Source organism: Cadophora gregata, assembly GCF_030347475.1.
Source record: "Cadophora gregata isolate MNR1 chromosome Unknown scaffold_21, whole genome shotgun sequence".
Taxonomy (NCBI): Eukaryota; Fungi; Ascomycota; class Leotiomycetes; order Helotiales; family Ploettnerulaceae; genus Cadophora; species Cadophora gregata.
The window spans coordinates 124,606-142,094 of NW_026695944.1; the positions used below are offsets into that span (position 1 = coordinate 124,606).

At 42.5% G+C, this 17,489-nt stretch overlaps 3 protein-coding genes across 6 annotated transcripts; 2 read left to right on the top strand and 1 right to left on the bottom strand.

The window, feature by feature from the left end:
* Nucleotides 1–8,358: 8,358 nt before the first annotated feature.
* ONS95_008580 (uncharacterized protein) lies at nucleotides 8,359–11,536 on the bottom strand. 3 transcript variants are annotated; one of them, XM_058502139.1, is made up of 3 exons: nucleotides 10,870–11,536; nucleotides 9,377–10,494; nucleotides 8,359–9,300 (listed from the first exon to the last, which is right to left on the bottom strand). In XM_058502139.1, exons 1-3 carry the CDS (start codon nucleotides 11,039–11,041, stop codon nucleotides 8,836–8,838), a joined length of 1,755 nt encoding a protein of 584 aa, XP_058349169.1. In that variant the 5' UTR covers nucleotides 11,042–11,536; the 3' UTR covers nucleotides 8,359–8,835. The 3 variants fall into 3 exon arrangements, with proteins under 3 accessions (XP_058349169.1, XP_058349167.1, XP_058349168.1); XM_058502137.1 differs by having other exon boundaries at nucleotides 8,672–10,494; XM_058502138.1 differs by having other exon boundaries at nucleotides 8,672–9,300; nucleotides 9,377–11,536.
* On the top strand, nucleotides 11,537–13,137 carry ONS95_008581 (uncharacterized protein). The gene is made up of 3 exons (XM_058502140.1): nucleotides 11,537–11,628; nucleotides 11,694–12,369; nucleotides 12,425–13,137. Exons 2-3 carry the CDS (start codon nucleotides 11,948–11,950, stop codon nucleotides 12,996–12,998), a joined length of 996 nt encoding a protein of 331 aa, XP_058349170.1. The 5' UTR covers nucleotides 11,537–11,628; nucleotides 11,694–11,947; the 3' UTR covers nucleotides 12,999–13,137.
* Nucleotides 13,115–17,048, top strand: ONS95_008582 (uncharacterized protein). 2 transcript variants are annotated; one of them, XM_058502142.1, is made up of 3 exons: nucleotides 13,115–13,532; nucleotides 13,589–14,548; nucleotides 14,600–17,048. In XM_058502142.1, exons 2-3 carry the CDS (start codon nucleotides 13,593–13,595, stop codon nucleotides 16,926–16,928), a joined length of 3,285 nt encoding a protein of 1,094 aa, XP_058349172.1. In that variant the 5' UTR covers nucleotides 13,115–13,532; nucleotides 13,589–13,592; the 3' UTR covers nucleotides 16,929–17,048. The 2 variants fall into 2 exon arrangements, with proteins under 2 accessions (XP_058349172.1, XP_058349171.1); XM_058502141.1 differs by having other exon boundaries at nucleotides 13,329–13,532; nucleotides 14,605–17,048.
* Nucleotides 17,049–17,489: the final 441 nt, after the last annotated feature.

Genomic DNA, 17,489 nt, shown 5'->3' on the forward strand with positions numbered 1-17,489 from the left:
TCCGTAGAAGTCGTATTTCTACTCGGAGAGCCATTATTACAGCTACCCCGAGTATCGTATCGAGAGCTCATAGTTCGTACCATCAATTAGCCGCTAAAATCGCGGAAATCGGTTAACGTTTAACCGAGATATCGTCAAGTGATAATAAAGGGTTTTTAAAGGGTAAGTTGATTGTGAAAACGACCCCTTCAGCGTATAAGCCTAATAAAAGCTCTTTTCACTATCACAACGTAGAATAGTAACCGTTACGTTACGTACTAGCGTATCTTGTCCTATTACAGAATAATAACCGTTGTAATAAGTACTAAAATAACTCTTTTTAGCGTTTTACGCTTATAAGTTAAATATATATTCAAACTCAAGGATTTGATTGGTTCTTTCAGGGAGCCGCGCGTATTAAAGAATAGGGGCTATAAAAACAGTCTTTTCTACCGCTGCTAGGAGCACGCTAGTGGGCTCGCTTAGCTCTCTGAAGTAGCTCTTATTCGCCGTCGTAATGTAACAACGTTTCTAAGAGGGATATTAGCTCTCGCAATAGCTAATAGCGAATAAGACGCTAGTCCGAGTTGGGAGTGTTCTTAACGACTAGCACGACGCTCAGTGGTCGGATTGTATAGCCAAGTCCCGTGACCTAGTTAGACGTTCAGGGTTGATATAAGAGTGTTAGGCAATAACAAGCACTTATCTGCTTTTGGCTAGCCTCGCAATTCTAACCAATAGCAAAGCTAGGCGATTCCAGCTTTCAAATAACGCTAGGCCAAGCGTAGTCTTATAACTTCGTATAAGTTGTCTATCGTCGTATAACCGAGTGAGTAGCGCCGGTAAGGTAGCGACGACAAGGGTCGAAAAACAAAGGCTCGCTTAAGGTGACGAGTATAAGTCGTCGGGATATTATTACGCCGTCACCGGCAGTGTGATTTAAGCTTGATATAATGTAATAGCACGGTTTAGCGTTAGCTAGCACGTGAGCGAAATAACCACGGATCAGGTGATAACCTCTCTATTAGCGCGAATATCAAGCTGAGGAGCCCTTGATTCCGTGGAGGGCGCTCGAGCCTATATAGACAAATTCCCCGGGCTATTCCCGATTAGGCCTAATTACACTTGACGTAAAACTTGACGTAAACTCCCATAGTAGCGTAGAGCTATTTCCCTTTGCGTATAACTAAGTGGGTAACTGTCGGTAAACCCCTTCAGAGTTAACCGAGCTCTACCGAGTCTTACCGAGCTTTGCCGAGCTCTAGACTCTTCCTAATCGGGTATAGTAAAGAAGTAGTTACCACTACCTTTACATATTCTATTTAGTAGTATAGTTCTAATTAATATTACTAAAGACGTAGTTAATCTTATACTCGAAACCTTTGAAAGTTATAAAGATCTTCTGGGATTCCTTAGTTATTACTATAGAGACTCTCTTATCCTTAGTTCAGTTCTAAATATAATCTAAGAGAAAGATCTTAATCTAGTTAAAAGTAGATCCCCGGAGAAAAGATAAAGCCTAAAGGACTTTATTAGTCTCTATAGCGAACTAGTGACTATTAAAGCTCGTATAGAGCTTAACCTACGTGAGGTATACTCTAAGCTTAGATCAGTCTCCGCTATAGAGATCCGGGGCAGCGATCTTAGGTATATTTTTAGTATCGAGGGTCCTGGCAGCAGCTAGGTTATTACTCGATAATAATCCTTTAACAGAGGATATATTATCTTCATGAGTTAGTACTTCTGACGAGAAGGTACTTAAAGTATAACAGTCCGGTATTTACTCGCTGTAAATATAGAAGGCTGCAGTTAAGTATAACAGTCCGGTATTTACTCGCTGTAAATACAGAAGGCTGCAGTTAATCTCTGATAATCGAGAGGTAGGTGTATCATGTAGATAGAAGATAGTTACTAAGTATTAGAATACTATTTTAAGTTAAGTACGAAGCTCTTATCTAATAGCAGATATACTAGTCTTATATAAAACCTTCGTTTAGCTTAGATCCCTTAAGATACTAGATCTTTAGATCCTTAGATCTATTTTCCTATAAGGGGATCTAGGGATCTAGGGATCTATTATATAACTTATTATTTACTATGATCTAGGTAACTATTACTATTAAAGCGTGAGTATATAGCAGTACTACTCGCTTATCTTATATTATTCCCTAGCTAGTACTACCCTATTAATAGTACTACTCCCTCGTTGGTACTAATACTCCCGTAGTACTACTGATAGTTTTATTATTATATAGGTGCTAACTAAACCGTAGCACTAAGGGGTCCGTAACAAGGTGTTACTGAAAGACGCTGGGCTATAGTACTTAGGGAAAGATACTACCTTATAGTACAGGGAGGTTTAAATAAGTGTAGTTATTAGATAGCTAGTTTAAAAGTTTAACTTAACTTTCTTTAAATATAAGCTTTTCAGATACTCTTATCACTCCTATAGCTTAGTGACCTTAATATATACGCCTGTTATAATATACCCGACTCTAAGTTATAGCTTAAATAAGTAAGATTTCTAATTATTATATTAACTACTTAAGGAGTGTTCCGTAACTTAGTAACTATAGCACCTACGCACCGGCTATTTAGGAGAGAGTGCTTTATAGGCGCTACTTAAAGTAGGAAGAGGTATATAATTCGATAGAGTATTAAGAATCCAGTGTAAAGACTATATTATTATATACGCCGGAAACGTTATATCAAGATAGGAGTTAGAGAATAAGGTAGCTAGGCTATTCTACTGAATCCTCTAGGACTTATTCGACTTTAACGTAAGTTATAATAGTACTTACTAGCTACTTATTATTAAGGATAAGTATAGTAGGAAGCTCTTTAGCTATATATTACTAAGTAAGTTAGCTAGCTATATTATACTAGTCTTAGAGAACTTCAAGTGTTAGACTAAGTGTTAATATAGACTATTAGTTTATATTATTCGGTACGATAATAATACCTTAGTTATAGCTATTTAAGGCACGTTAAGGTACGAGGAATAGACTATAAGAGAAGGGATAGAGGTAGAGAATCCCCTACTATATACTAAAGAACCTATAGGTAGCGCAGAGCGCGTAAGATAAGAGATTATTACTAAATCTATTAAGATACGTGTTTAGGTGAATTTACTGAAGAAGCTTTACTTAGAGGTATATTATATAGTAATCTACTTTTATAATATAAGTCCTCTTATACGCCAAGAGATAAGGAGTCTAAATTAAGTACTCTAGGAATAGTTTCAGAACTATTTTTAGTAGTATAATCTACTAATAGTAAAGAAGCTTTTAACTGACTTAAGACTTAACTAAAGTAGAGTATATATATATAAGGCGCGTGTATATCTAGTTATAACTAATAGAGAAGCCGGAAAGAGTTATAGAAGCTTTAAAGTTAGCCCTAGGGCGTATATTAGATACTTAGTTAGTTATATTACTTCTAACTTATATAGGATCTAGGTGCCCTAGCTACGCTATATAGTAATCACGCGTAATATCCGGTTTAATAAGATGACGTTCTATTCCCCTAAGGAAAAGAGAAAAGCTAGCTAACTTACCTTTACTTTAAGGGAGCTTATTAAGGAACTAGAAGAAAACGTTATCACTCTAGACGTGGAGTATAGTATTAGTAATATTACTAACATAGTTACAGCGGAATATACAGCTGAACTAAACGAAGCTATAGTTAAGGCTAATATTAGTATTAAGACTACTATACTAGTTACTAAGGAAGTACTAGAACTAATAGATATTACTCCGGTAGAGCTTCTATAAAGCTCGGGGGTAGTACTAGAGGTATAAGAACTAATAGAGGTCGACTCGCTAGAGCTCCCTTAGACCTCCGAATTACTCCCTTATAAGAGTTAGACCTCAGGGGTAGAGAGTAATAATATAGTCTTTTATAATAATAATATCGCTAATAGTAGTAGAGATCTAACTCCTTACGAGAGGTTAAGTCAAGGTACCCTAAGAGATACTAAAGCTATGAAAACTAATTATCTCTTATCTTAGTACCAGAGGGACGCTATAAGTAGTAATAATACCGGTCTAGGTATTAAGGAGGCGCGCTAACGAATATACCCTTAAGTTATATTACCTAGTTAACAGCTATAAGACCTTAAGTAATAGGTTACTAAGCTTCTAGAAGCTCCTCTTAAAGCGATAGGGACTAAGTTTCTATAGGTAGCTAGAAATAGCTACTAATAGCAACGAGTAATAGAGCGTGATCAAATCTAAGTAATATAAGAAGCCTGGAGAGAACGTGAAAAGCTTACTATACACGGCTATTACTTTATAGTAGTAGCTTTAAGATAAGATAGCTACTCGCGCCTCTAAGAGTTTATTACGACCTTCTATAGTAAGACTCTAACGCGAGCTAATAGCTATAATACTATTATATTTCATATAGTAGTTTTAAGCGCTGTATTAGATATCCGAGTAGAGGTAAGAGCTTCTAACTTATAAAACTAATATTAAGGGAAGCTCCCGAAGCTACCTAAGAACTAGAGAGAGCTAGAGAGTTACTTATATAGCAAGTAGTTTAAAGCTAACGCGGAAAGGGAGATATTAAACTTAGAAGCTCGAGACTATTAGAGATTAATTCCTAAGGAAGACGTAGCTACCTTACCGATTCCCTTGAAGTAGGTATTTACTTATAAGGTAGATTCTATAAGATAGCTTAAGCGTTACAAGTCTCGGATTATAGTACGAGGTAATATATAAGATAACTCTATAATATTCTTAACTTACGCGGCTATACTCGTAGCGAGGTTATTCCGAGTTATAATAGCACTAGCGGCTTAATTCGACTTGGAAGTGAAGTAGTTTAATATAATTAACGCCTTTATTAATGTAAAGAGAGATAAGAGAAGCGCCTTAGTCTTATATTTCCCTCCGGAAGGCTAGAAAAGACTAGGAATAGTAGTGGAAATTAATTAAGCGCTTTATAGCTTAAGAGACTTACCTGTACTCTAGTATAGCGACTTTGTAAAGATACTTAGTAAGCTAGACTTATCTCTACTCGCGAAGGAGCTATATATCTTTATAAACTAGTATAGGACTATCTTTATAGCGTTTTACATGGATAATATTCAGGTCTTATATTATATTAGATACACTGAAGAGGGCTAGATAATTATAGATAGACTATACGAGGCGTACGAGCTAATAGTCTTAGGAGACGTGGAATAGTTCTTAGGAGTACAAGTAGTACGGAATAAGGAAAAGAAGATAGTATCTCTCTTATATAATATCTATATTAAGAAGATAGCTCAGAAGTTTGATATAGTAGATAAGAAGTGCTTTAGCACGCCTCTCCTATACTACGAGCTAGTTAAGAACCTTAGTATAGTAACTTTTAAGTAAATTAAGGAATATTAAGAGAAGGTTAAGTTAGTACTATATATAGCTATTATACTCTAGCTAGATATCACTTTTATAGCCTCTTAACTGTTATACTTCCTTACTAACTTAAGCGCGCTACACTTAGAGGCAGTTAATTAGACTATATAATATCTGTTCAACTTAAAATTCCTAGCTATTATCTATAGTTAGAAGGATAGAGAGATATACCTTCTTATTACCTTAGACGTGTCTTTTATAGATAACGCTAAATCGCGTTATTCCTCCTAAGGATTCCTAATTATACTATTTAGAGGAGCTATTATTTAGAAAGCCTCCTAATAAGATACTATTACTACTTCGACGACCGAGGCAGAGCTTCTTAGTATAGAATAGACTACTAAGGAGGTGATAACGCTTTAAAGGTTCTTTAAAGAGCTAAGGCTTAATATAGGAGCTCCGTGGAATATATTCTATAATAATAAACAGATAATTTAGCTAATAGTTAAAGAGAACTAGCGAATCTCGACGAAGCTTTAGTATATCGATATACAGAATATATAGCTACGACAGAAGTATAAAAAGGGGAGTTTTCAGGTAATATATCTCCTAATAAATAATATACTAGCTGACAGCTTAACTAAAAACCTATTAAGGCAGAAGTTTAAAGTATTTATTACTCTTTTAAACCTTTAAGACTCTCGAGCTAATATTAAGAAGCTCGCTTAAGCTATATAGTTTATATAGATACTTTCTTTTATCATATTTTCTTTACTTTATATTTATAGTTCTTAAACGCTATTAGAGAGGAGAGAAGAGGTGGAATTATAGGACCTGATCCTAAGCTACTACTTCGGGGTTATAAAGCCGCGCTAAAATAACGTGAAGTGTAAAGGACCTAATCCTAAGCTACAACTTCTAGGTTATAAAGTCGTACTAATACGCTAGCTTGAATTATAATAATAAAGGAGTAATATTCCTAAGCTGCTACTTAAAGGTTATAAAGCTTATACCGCTTACTAAGGAAGGAGGAGAAAGTTAATTAACTGCCGGGTAGCGCTAGCTATAATATTAACCTCTACTAAAGTAGAGGCACGTAAGGCTAAACGCGCCGCGGGGGTAATAATAGTAGCTCCTATAGAGCCGGAGCCTATTCCTATAGCGCTAAAAATAAGGCGGGGGGGAGGGAATAGCGGTCTCTCTACGGAGAGCAGAGGCAGGGGTAGGAGTAGCGGCTGATATTAATAGTTAGATAATATCTGAAATCTATAAGATTATTATTATAACTTATAAATAGTAGTATAGATCTTATCCTTATTCTTATTCTTATTCTCCTCGGCTTCTAAGGCCTTCTGAATAGTAGCCTAGCGGACTATAAGAGCTTATATATATTATAGAGTTAGCCTCGCTTAGTACTTTAATATTAATACCTTAATACTTTATTATTCTAATACTATAATATAAGGAAATACTTACGCGTGTGCCCTCTAAGAGGGCCCGGGCTACTAAGTAGCTAGCGAAGAGTTCAGTAGCGCAGGCAGGGGCGGTAATATAACTTGATTTATTATTTTTATAATAATAAAAATAGCGCGAAGCTATCTCTTTGTCGCGATAGGGGTCGCTCGGCGTACCCTATAAACTACCGTGAATATAGTAGCTATAAAGTATAGCACGGATAGCCCCTGCTATAGCGGGGCAGCAGGCGGGAGTTAGTAGTAGTAGTAATAGTAGTAGTAGTGGTAGTAATAGTAGTAGTAGTAGGGAGGCGGCGGCAGGGGAGGTGCGGCGGCTATAGGCTTATTTTATAAGGTATCAGTGTAGTTCTAACGATTCCTTATAACGCTAATTACGTCGGAATCTTTAAATAAATAACTTATAGTCTTTTTCTTTATTACGCGAGTAGCGGCGAGATTAGAAGCGCGTGAGGCACGGGAAGCACGGGAGCTTTTAGCTATATTTACTAATATTACGTCGAAGTTATTATTTAAGGAAAAAGCGTTTAGGGGAACCTACTTACTTTATATACTTAGAGCCACTAGGCGATTAAGACCTAACGCTATTAGTTAGTATTAACTTCTATTATAGTTCAGGTAGTATTATCTATACTATTTACGTCGCTTCGCTTATTATTATAAAGCTAAGCGAGGGGGTGTGTTATGCACCTGGCGCACCTAAGGCACTCTCTAAGGCGCTCTAGCTAACTAGAGGATACTTATGTAACTAGAACTCCTGGAGCTTCCCCTTATAGGGGAGCTCTAGAATACCTTAATAAATCAAGACTTTTATACTATATGAAGCTCCTCCCTACAGTACACGATAATAAGTCTGCGGACTAATAATATCCTTATCCCAGAAGATTAAGTCGTTAAGAGTTTCTATTTTTGTATACGCTATAAGCTATATATTAAGAAGAAGTAGAAGAATAAGTTAGAGCTATTATATATCAAGAAGAGAAAAATAGAATATTAAAAGAGTAACTACCTAAGTTTTAAAGAGCAGAGGTTAATGTTATAGTTTCTAATAATAAGAAAGGTAGTAGAAGAGTTAAGTTTTATTAAGTGAGTTTTACCTTATCTTAGTAACTATTAATCTTATTGATTTTAGATTTAAGATTAAGGATATATAATATATTAAAGATAATATAGCTATATAGGCTTATATCTAGCTTAATCGTTTATAACAAGGATATCGCTTTATTTATCTACTTAATATAAAGGGCTAAGCTACCCCGGGATTATTACTTATAGAAGTCGAGAAGAGACTAGTGACTTGTAAGCTAACAAGGAGCACGTTGCTTATTAATAAGAGGCCGGTTAAAAAGAAGTCTTCCTTAGACGTTAGTATAGTAGGATAGAAAATTATAATTTCGTTTAGTTCCTTCCTGCTTCTATTCTCGTTCCTCTAGCTCTCGATTATCAGCTTCCCTACGACGTACCGTATCTGTCACGACAAAGGATCCAAGCTTAGTAATACTCTATATATTGAAGAAGACGAACGAGGTTCGAAGAGGTTCTTAAGGAACCTTACAATATATGGGGAGCGCCAAGACTCGCTTAGGGCGGGTGCGCTAGCCGCATCAGGCGTAGCCTACTGGCTACTCCTGACACACATTGTGTTTTCTTCTTCCTAAGTTCCCTGAGCGCCTGAATGGCTTACTACAGGAAGCCTAGTCGTGAAGGAAGTCGAGCCCGTTTATTTTGAGAGTTAGGTTTTAAGTTTGAGGGGTAGGAGGTGTTCTTATAACTGTTGATGAGCGAGGATTTAGTGGTGCTGAGAGAGGACAGATTCACTGAGCTACGTAGGCAAGGGAATATTTGGGCGATGGGCGAGGTCTAGATGGAAGGTAGTAGCTGCTTTAAGGCAAGGAAATCTTCGTTTGTGTCTCTATCTGTCTGTCGTCTAGCTGTACTGTACATAAATACATACATACATGCATACTCGTTTCTTCTCATCTTATCCCATCTTAACATACAAAAATCATACAATACCCATCACCACCTCAATCCCCTTCCCCCAACTATTTCTTGTCATCATCCCTATCACTATCCTCCTCCTCCTCCTTCTGCTCCAACACAACCTCCGTCACCTTCTCCCCCCTCCTCTCCCCATCCTTCAACAAAAACTTATACTTCCCACCCAACACAAGATCCTTCGCCACAATCTCCCTCGTACGTCCCAGACTCTCGATATCGCTGATCCTCTGCAACGTCGCCTCGAGATAGTCATCGAAGCCTTCCTCTTCACAGATACTTCTAAATGCTCTCTGCATTGGGACAGAATCGGCGCGGACGAATGCGGAGGACGTGATAGTAAAGAGGTTGATGTGGTCGTAGTCCTTTATGAAGTCGGCGCGGGTCATGATTTGCCGGGCTTTGTGTAGGGGGATTTGCGGGATGAGGTGGGAGCCGTCAGAGGGGGAGTAAGGTGAGGTTTGGGACTTTTCGGCGGCTACGAGGGCTTGGGCGAGGACCATTGCTGCGGACTAGGCGGATTTGTTAGTGATTTTATTTTGTTCTGTGTGGGGGAATTTGCAGACGGAGGTGGGGGAGAGAATTTACGGCGTATTTCTGCTGGTCCATGACATCGTCGTCCATTTCCATGCCCAGAATCCAGCATTGATTGAGAAACCACCGCCTTTCGGTGTCGATGATTGAGTCACATGTCTCGAGCATGTCTTTCGACTTGGCTACACGATTGAGAAATGTTAGACGACCGCCGACGCGATCGTAGACTTCTTCTAAGATACTGCTGTTGGGTTTCTCGCCGAAGTACTTGAGTCTATATTTAGAGAGGGCGGAAATAGCTTGGTTCTTGGGGAGGTCTGTGATGGAGGTAACTTCCATGCGGGTGGCTAATTGCTTTAGTCGTTCGTATACCCAGTAGTCGTCGCTGTTGAAGACCATGGTGACGAGATTGCTAGCTGCCCATTGCTCTGCTCTTTGTTGAAGCAGTTCAAGGAGGTCCCGACCGTCTTCGTCGTCTCGGAGGAGGTGGACGGCGTTGATGATCACGATCAGTGGTCTACCGACAGTTTTCCGCCTGTTAAGCGCAACTTTTTCTAGTTTATTGAAGGCTCGCTCGATATCGAGTAAAGGTGTGCTTTCTCTCGGTCCACGTTCTGAGAAGTATGACCCGATGTAGTCTTCGTGGAATTCGAAATCAAGTGCTTTACCTAGCCGCACACGGAAAATCTCCATGTCTGCATGTGCTTCGAACATGCTACATCCCTCGCCATCAATTTTCTGCATGGCGTCCAGTAACATGCTTGATTTCCCGGTACCCTTCTCACCGATCAGGAGGTGATAGTGGCCCTTTTCGGATCCATTGACGATAGCATCGATTTTGGCTTGCTCGTCTCGTAAAACCCAATGTTCGTCGGTCTCTTTGCTGAGAGGAGGTGATGTGATGGAATTGGGAATCTGTTTGCCGATTGCAGCGAGATCTAAGACTGGATCTCCGGGTTTAAATGCCCCTTCCATCTTGTGGAGGACTAGCCATTTGTAGAATTTATGGTACATGTACCCGCCGATACCAAAGCCTGCTCCGAGGACGACGATACTAGCAAAGGCAGTGGCGGCTGCCTCTATCATTTTCCGGGACAGTGGAGTTTCATCTTCAGGTTCTCTCTGTGATCGTGATTGATAATTTCTTCTTCTGGAAGGGTGTTGTGAATCTCCTGGAGGGTTGTTAGCGAGGTGTTCTGGCAATTGGCCGCTAGCACGGCTGCACGGCTGCACGTGTCTGCAAAACACCTGGTTTGCACGTGATATAGGCCCATGGCCGGCTTGCGTTCCAAGGTTCTCTTGGATACGGTTATATCCCGCGCGAACTGCAAGAGACCCATTTGGTCCGTCGGGAGAAGGAATCTAGACTTCTAGATAATTTAATTCTAACTTGCGTTCAAATCTGGGGTGTATGAACCGAGATGCGGCCGGAGATGTGGCCCTCGTGGCAAGACGGGATCGAGGATAGGATAACCTGACATGATATCGATATCGTCGCCGGCGTGCATCACAATGCATAATATGGTAAGAAGAACCGATTTACTTACGCAATTCTCCGACATCTCCAGATTCCCCAGGATGACTTGTGGCAATGCCCGTCCTGCCTCGAGTGTCGAATTTAACTAGCTGTGCGGCTGGTCTTGTCCAACGGCGCGTCAGGACGCGACGCAGAGCAGCATATCGATAGAGGCGCTGTGGATGCACGCCCGGTTTCTTCATCGTGCGTCGTGGGCCACGTCAGCAATTCCAGGAGTGCAGGCGAGGCGAGACGAGGCGAGGGCGAGTCGCATGGATTATGGGAGAATGTATTGGATGTGCTTGATATGGATGGAATCAATCATTGTTGCTGCTGCTGCTTGCTTGTCGCCGTTAGAGTTCCGGATGTTGTGTGCGTTAATCGCGGGAAGAGGAAAGGAAGGTGTGGACAAGCCGCTTGGCAGAGGGACCGTGGGACAGTATCAGTCTCCTTCGATGTTCGAACCCCTTATAATCATGGTGGAGTATGGAGATCATAAGAGTACCAATATCAATACATCATTTAGTATCAGAAGAGTTCAGACGAACGGGGATTATTATTGTGCTCATATCTCATATCTCATATCTGAACCGTCAAAGTCATGACTTGGTCAGCCGCTTAAAAGACCCATCTGGCGGGAACCATCCGCCCGAATCAGGGGCTGCAAACGCTTCGCTTTGATACTTCACTACTACTCGTAGTAACTGTTAGAGAGGTCTTTAGGTTGTGCGGCGAATCGCACTTAGGGGATAGTCGACAGTTAAGTTACTTTACTGTCTAGGGACTCTAAGTAGGGCAGCACTTTCCTCTAAGGTAGTCGTGTCACTCAGGTACAATTTCCTAAGTAAAGTGCAGGTTAAGAAGCGTACCCAATCACGTTTGATTAGACTTGCGCACCCCAAATCACGTTTTACCCCCAGCGCACCCCTTTGCGCAGGTGCGCTCTTAACTACACCAAAATCCTAAAGCGCATGCGCCTCTGTACCATTCGCCCTGGAAACCTTCCTTTACTTTGACTTTATTTGCTAAGCACGTGCTGGCACCAGTATCTCAGGTCGTCTCACAAGAGCAACTCCTCTCACCCCAAGACCGGCAATAACCCACGCACAATGAGCAACTTGACGGCTAGCATTTCGGCGCTTTCAGCGAAACAGATAGAGGACTTCTTTTCTGCAGACACTGGTACGACGCAGGAAGAGTGCAACCAAATGGCTGAACAACTCATCGGCCAGCCTGTCCACCCAACACCTGTGCAAGGCTCAACTAGCTACACTGTCATAGCTGACAATGATACCAGGGGATTTGTCGTCCAGTTTCGCAATAACGAAGGCGCCTTAGATCTCAAACTCCTTGAATGTGTAGAACAAGTCTACAAGCGCTTTATGCCACACCACGAGCAGGCTGGAACCCTAGGCTACCTCCAAGTGTGTACGATAAGTACTGTTGGTGGGGACTGCGTGTATCTTTCTCTGGTACAGTTACACAGAGACAATGGCTACCTCCTACAACAAAGTCTGCGGGACTATGCTAGGTCTGTAGATGCCTCCCACGTCAAAAGAACCGTGCAGCTAATTTTTCCAATACAGATTCTTTGCCTTAGCATGGCATAACAAGCTGAGCCCGGTGTGGTGCCCAAGCCGCCACAGCCTCTATGATGACTACTTGTCGAAACTCAAGCAGCTCTCCCAGGGGCTGCCGGATCGCTTCCGCAAAACGGTAGATTACCTGATCTCTGAACTCCCAAAGCTCTTTACCAGCGACTGGCCGCTAGTACCCCACCACACTGACCTCCGAGAAAATAACATACACGTGGACCCTTTGACAGGTGAAATCAAAGGCATCTGCGACTGGAAAGATACCACCATTGGTCCGTTTGGGACGTCGCTCTGGTCCCTTGAGGCTATGCTCGCGACCCGGTCAAGCAAAGGCCCCTTCAAGTACCACCCTAACCACCAGGCGCTCCGGAGCTTGTTCTGGGACAGCTTTCGTGTTGCTATAGGGCCTTCTTTTGATAATATCAAGGCTGTTATTGAAGTTGCAAGAGTAGTCGGTCTCTTCCTAGAGAATGGTTTCGTGTATACTGATGACTTGAACAGGGTTCCTGTTCAAGATGGAACCTACGAATTACGTCACCTTGAATCCATGATAACACTTATATAGGAGAGCTTTTTGATCCAAATACTAGAATCAGCGAGTACTAATTAGTTTATAAGCTAATAGTATAAACAACGTTACTATTAAAAGTATTTGTGACACGAACCAAGGCAGAGGTGTGGTTCATATTCTTAGAATATCAAGGTGCGGAACCAGAAGGTTTCTACCTGAAGTACACTCAAATAGGGGGTGTTAGCCTGAGGCACTAAGGCACTACAGCCGGCTCATCACAGCTAGCCCCTTAGGGCACTTTAAACTGAAGGAGATGCTGACTCATCACTCAAAGGGGCCCCTCAAAACTTTCCGCACCCTATTAGACATCACGATTCTGGTAGCTTTCTCTCTACATTACGTTCTGTCATATGAAAAGCGGGAGTCTGCAACAGCTCTCGCTTTCGTATTACAGAAAAGCCAGTGTGTCTTATCAACTATGCACGCCTCTGAAAAACTACAATCTACACCCGTGTACTTCTTTCTCCTGTCTCAGACCTAATACTCACTCCCTTCATCCCGGCCCTTACTAGTACTTAGAGGCTTCAAGTGAGCATATTAAGCCCTGTGTCATCTGAAGTGTACCAGAACTAATCGTTTGTTAGCTTGATGATGATAAGGCCCTGGCCGTTTAAAGGGCCCAGGACCGCGACTAGAACTACCACCAGACTCATATTTCCCACGTCCCTCAGATGTCACAATGAAGGATTCTGGGCGATTCAGCTGACCAGCCGACACGTCCCCAAACATGACCGGAACTTCACTACAGAGGAGAAGCACAACTATCCACGTGATCATACTTCGCGAACCAGAGATGATATGCCTATCGAAAATGTTACGACCACGGAAACCACCCATGGCGCTTTACAGGATCATAGAGGTTCCTACCTAGATCAACGGGAACGTCAATCTTCTGGCTCTAGGAGCTATCAAGAACCCCGTTTAGCCTACTCCGATCACTTCGGTACAATTAAAAGGGATTGGAGGTTGGCACATTTGGGTAGGGCAAGTCGAGATGAGAGTGAGACACCACAGGAAGTTGTGGTTGAAACCTCTATACTCCCTGCCAGTTTTGGAAGCGGAAGCGTGGAGGATTTTCCGAACGCACAAGAATCGCAGGCACTTCACGACCAATTTCGAGTTCCGCCTCTGAAAGTACAGGTAGCCGGTAATGACTCGGGGCAAGAAGAGCTCAGGCTACGGCCAGAGAAACGACCGCCCAGGCGAGAGAGAAGACTTGCACTTCGCGCCGAACAGGATGAGAGGAAAAGGCAAAAAGCTGTCAAAAAGCAGAGGGATTCTGTTGAGCGGAAAAGCCTGATCAAGGGCAGAAATCCTTTGAATGTATTCGACATCGATCAGGACCACCTGCAATCGGATGTGGTTACAAATCTGGCGAAGACAGAGGAACTTCATAATGAAGATTGTCGGGACGATGAGATGCTCGTTGCCGCATTGGCTGTCCATGATAGCGTGGTTCGCAAAGGGCTGCAAACCAAAGTTCGCTTCACCAAAGAGCAGCGTAAAAGTGGAGGCCATATTAAATCTATCCGGGAATCTCTCATGTATGGACAACGAACGAATAAGATTTCAATAGCTGATATTGACATTGACAGCCTAGATCATTCCCGAACACGGACAGAACTATTCCCAAAACCCTCTGCCAGATTTGAAAGTTTCAAGAAAAACTCAGACCATTCAATCCAGTTGTCACATTCAAAGGAAAGAAAGTCAGAAAAAAGTCGGAAAGCAGATTACCAGAAGCGAAGCAGAATGGATGTTGGTGCTCCATGGACAAGCATAGGGGCCAATCCGCAGACCAACGAGCCACCGGAGAATCGTATGCTAAAAACTCAACAACCCAGCCCTCCAAAGGTGGTGCTAAAGGCTGAAGACGATGTGTCGAATGGGACAAAATATCAACAAAAAAAGAAGGACGAATCTTTAGTTCGTCAGTCACTAAGCCAACTGAATACGCTGTCTATTCGTGGGGACAACTCGGACGCCGATTCGACCTCTCTTTTGGCAAACACTCCGAATACGCTTTCAACAAAAGCTCAGGCTTCTGATATTCCCCTTCTCACTAATGAGTTCGATCCTGGTCTAGAAGAACTGACGCATTCCACATCCCTCTCACGCTCAGAATTGGTCAGAAAAAGGATAGCTCACTCATCACGAGCAACTCGCCAAGGCTCCACCAGGGCTATATCCCCAGCAGTTCAGAAGTTTCGAGATTTGTTAAGTACCCAGCTATCGAACCCTTATCGTCATTTCAAACCACCGACATCCATAGCCCATCCTACCACACCGGAATCGCTATCTAAACCAGAAGCTATTCCCACGGAACTAGAGTCAAAATCGAGGACATATATCCCTTCTCAGGCTGGGTATTCACAATCGTTGAAGAAACTGTCTAGTCGCATTTTGATACAAAGTGGACGTCCACAATCAGAATCTGGCTCAATTGGTAGTGTTGTTCTTGGAAGGTCTCAGTTGGAAGGTACTGCATCTGCTTCGGGGTTCACCTCGGTTCCTTCGACTACCAAAGCCACTGATCCTATAATATCAGACACGTCCTCGTCTGCTCTAAGCGCAACGGAAGTCCGATCAAAGCGTCTCTCCTGCAGGAGACATGATGTTGTACCGCCTTCCACTTCCGTGCATCAAGATCCCGAGGAACAAAGGCAAACAGAGGTGCAAGAGACCGCGAAAGAAGTCGAGAACCTAGTTACTTATAAACCACTTCAACCTATGCGTCCGGTAAAACCGATCGCTTCTACCACTAGTCCCTCCCAAGACTCAAGATCTGAAGAAGACAACACTTCGAACGCCAAATCAACGATCATCTCATCTACCACTAATCTTTCGACTTTTTCTTCTCCTCCCACGATTGATATCCCATTAGCCAGCTTCCCTATGAATTCAGGAATCCAGCTACCCACCGAGATCGACGAAGTGGACCGGGAACTAGAACAGCCTATCTCTAAAAGACCTGTTGTGAAGTCCTGGAAGCATGACGCTGGGGCAGTAATACGATACCATCTCGCAGCCACAGCAGACAACGAAATGATCCGGTACCATTTCGCCGGAAAAATGAGCCTCGAATCCCCACCTCCCCGCTCACCAGACCAGTACCAAGCGCCGCCGCCTACTCACCCCACGTCCGAACCTGGAAGAACTCTTCGTCCTGAACATACCCCTTTCCAAGAGTCCCAGACTCGAGAAACACAAGCGCCTTCCGTACTTCGCCTTGACAGCAGGAGAGAGCGCAAGAAACGCAAGAAAGAGGCCGCCAAGATCGAGCGGAGAGTGAAGTTCTTGCTCAAGAAAGAGCGCAAGAAGGAGCGGATGCTAGCATCTGTCACGACGGACAAAGAGAGAGAGATGTTGCGGCGCAAGCAGGACGTCAAGATGGATGTCTCGCTGAGGATAGCAAATGTGGCTCCGCGTGGCATGAAAGGCTTTGCGCTTGCTATGACAGCCGAGGAGCGGGAAAGATACCTAGAGGCGAGTGACATACGACAGAGAGCGATAATAGATATCCAAAACAAGGCGCTAGCGAAAGAGAGAAAAAAGAGGGAAGCCCATGAGGAGAGGATGAGGAGATCAAGGGAGAAGAGAGCCGTGAGGCTAGAGAAAAGAGTAAGGGAGGGGATAGAGAGGAACTCTTTGGTGGAGGTAGAAATGGAGAGGATGGCAGCTGCAAGAGCGAGTGCAGGTGAGGACCGGGGGAAACGGCCGCGTAACTATGTGGGTGATGAAGAATCGATTGATGAGAAGCGACTCAGGTTGAAGATAGAAGATGAGTTAGGCCTGAAAAAGGATTACAGGACTAAGAAGAGAACTGGCAATCAACATGGAAGTGGACAAAAGGATAAGAAGAGCGCAAAGAAGAGGGGGACAAAGGGGAAAATAAGAAGATTGGGTATACGCGAAGGTAGGTAGGGATTTGTAAAAAGGAAAGTTTGTATAATTAAAAGAAAATGTAGATGTATGACTAGCTTAGACATTGTACCTTAAATATATATATATATATGTACGTACTCGAAAGACAGAGTCGCCCCCAACTTGTATTTACTGGTAGGACGATATAGCCCAAACAAATGTTCAAGTTCCTTATCAAGCTCTTTCAGCACCCAGGCTAGGTGTATTGTGGCAGGGCCACCTGATTTTGGTGCTTGGCGTAGTGGGGGGAAGTTACGTTACCACACTACGGTGGCAACAGCTCCATTAGCATGGAAAGACTCTCTATTGGCATGGACAGAATCTCTATCCCTATGGGGATTCTTCCATAACTATGGATATTATTTCTATACCTAAGGATAATCTCTATCCTTATGGAGATTCTTTCTATACCTATGGAACCTACTTTCTCTGTTAAAGCGTGTTTCATACTTAAACTTTAATCCTTCCATATGATCCCCCTTCTTCCCCCCCTCCCTTTTCCTTCTCTTTTTATCTCTCTCCATAGTAGGTCTCTCTCCACGGTAGGTCTCTCTCCACGGT

What these genes read in the sequence shown, in the direction of transcription:
- ONS95_008580 (XM_058502139.1), bottom strand. Translation starts at nt 11,041, where the DNA reads ATGAAGAAACCGGGCGTGCATCCACAGCGCCTCTATCGATATGCTGCT. An exon ending in TGGAGATGTCGGAGAATTGC is followed by an intron (nt 10,495 to 10,869) that starts GTAAGTAAATCG and finishes ACAACCCTCCAG; the next exon opens with GAGATTCACAACACCCTTCC. An exon ending in TGGACCAGCAGAAATACGCC is followed by an intron (nt 9,301 to 9,376) that starts GTAAATTCTCTC and finishes AAATCCGCCTAG; the next exon opens with TCCGCAGCAATGGTCCTCGC.
- ONS95_008581 (XM_058502140.1), top strand. Translation starts at nt 11,948, where the DNA reads ATGAGCAACTTGACGGCTAGCATTTCGGCGCTTTCAGCGAAACAGATA. An exon ending in AGTCTGCGGGACTATGCTAG is followed by an intron (nt 12,370 to 12,424) that starts GTCTGTAGATGC and finishes TTTCCAATACAG; the next exon opens with ATTCTTTGCCTTAGCATGGC.
- ONS95_008582 (XM_058502142.1), top strand. Translation starts at nt 13,593, where the DNA reads ATGATGATAAGGCCCTGGCCGTTTAAAGGGCCCAGGACCGCGACTAGA. An exon ending in TCTATCCGGGAATCTCTCAT is followed by an intron (nt 14,549 to 14,599) that starts GTATGGACAACG and finishes TGACATTGACAG; the next exon opens with CCTAGATCATTCCCGAACAC.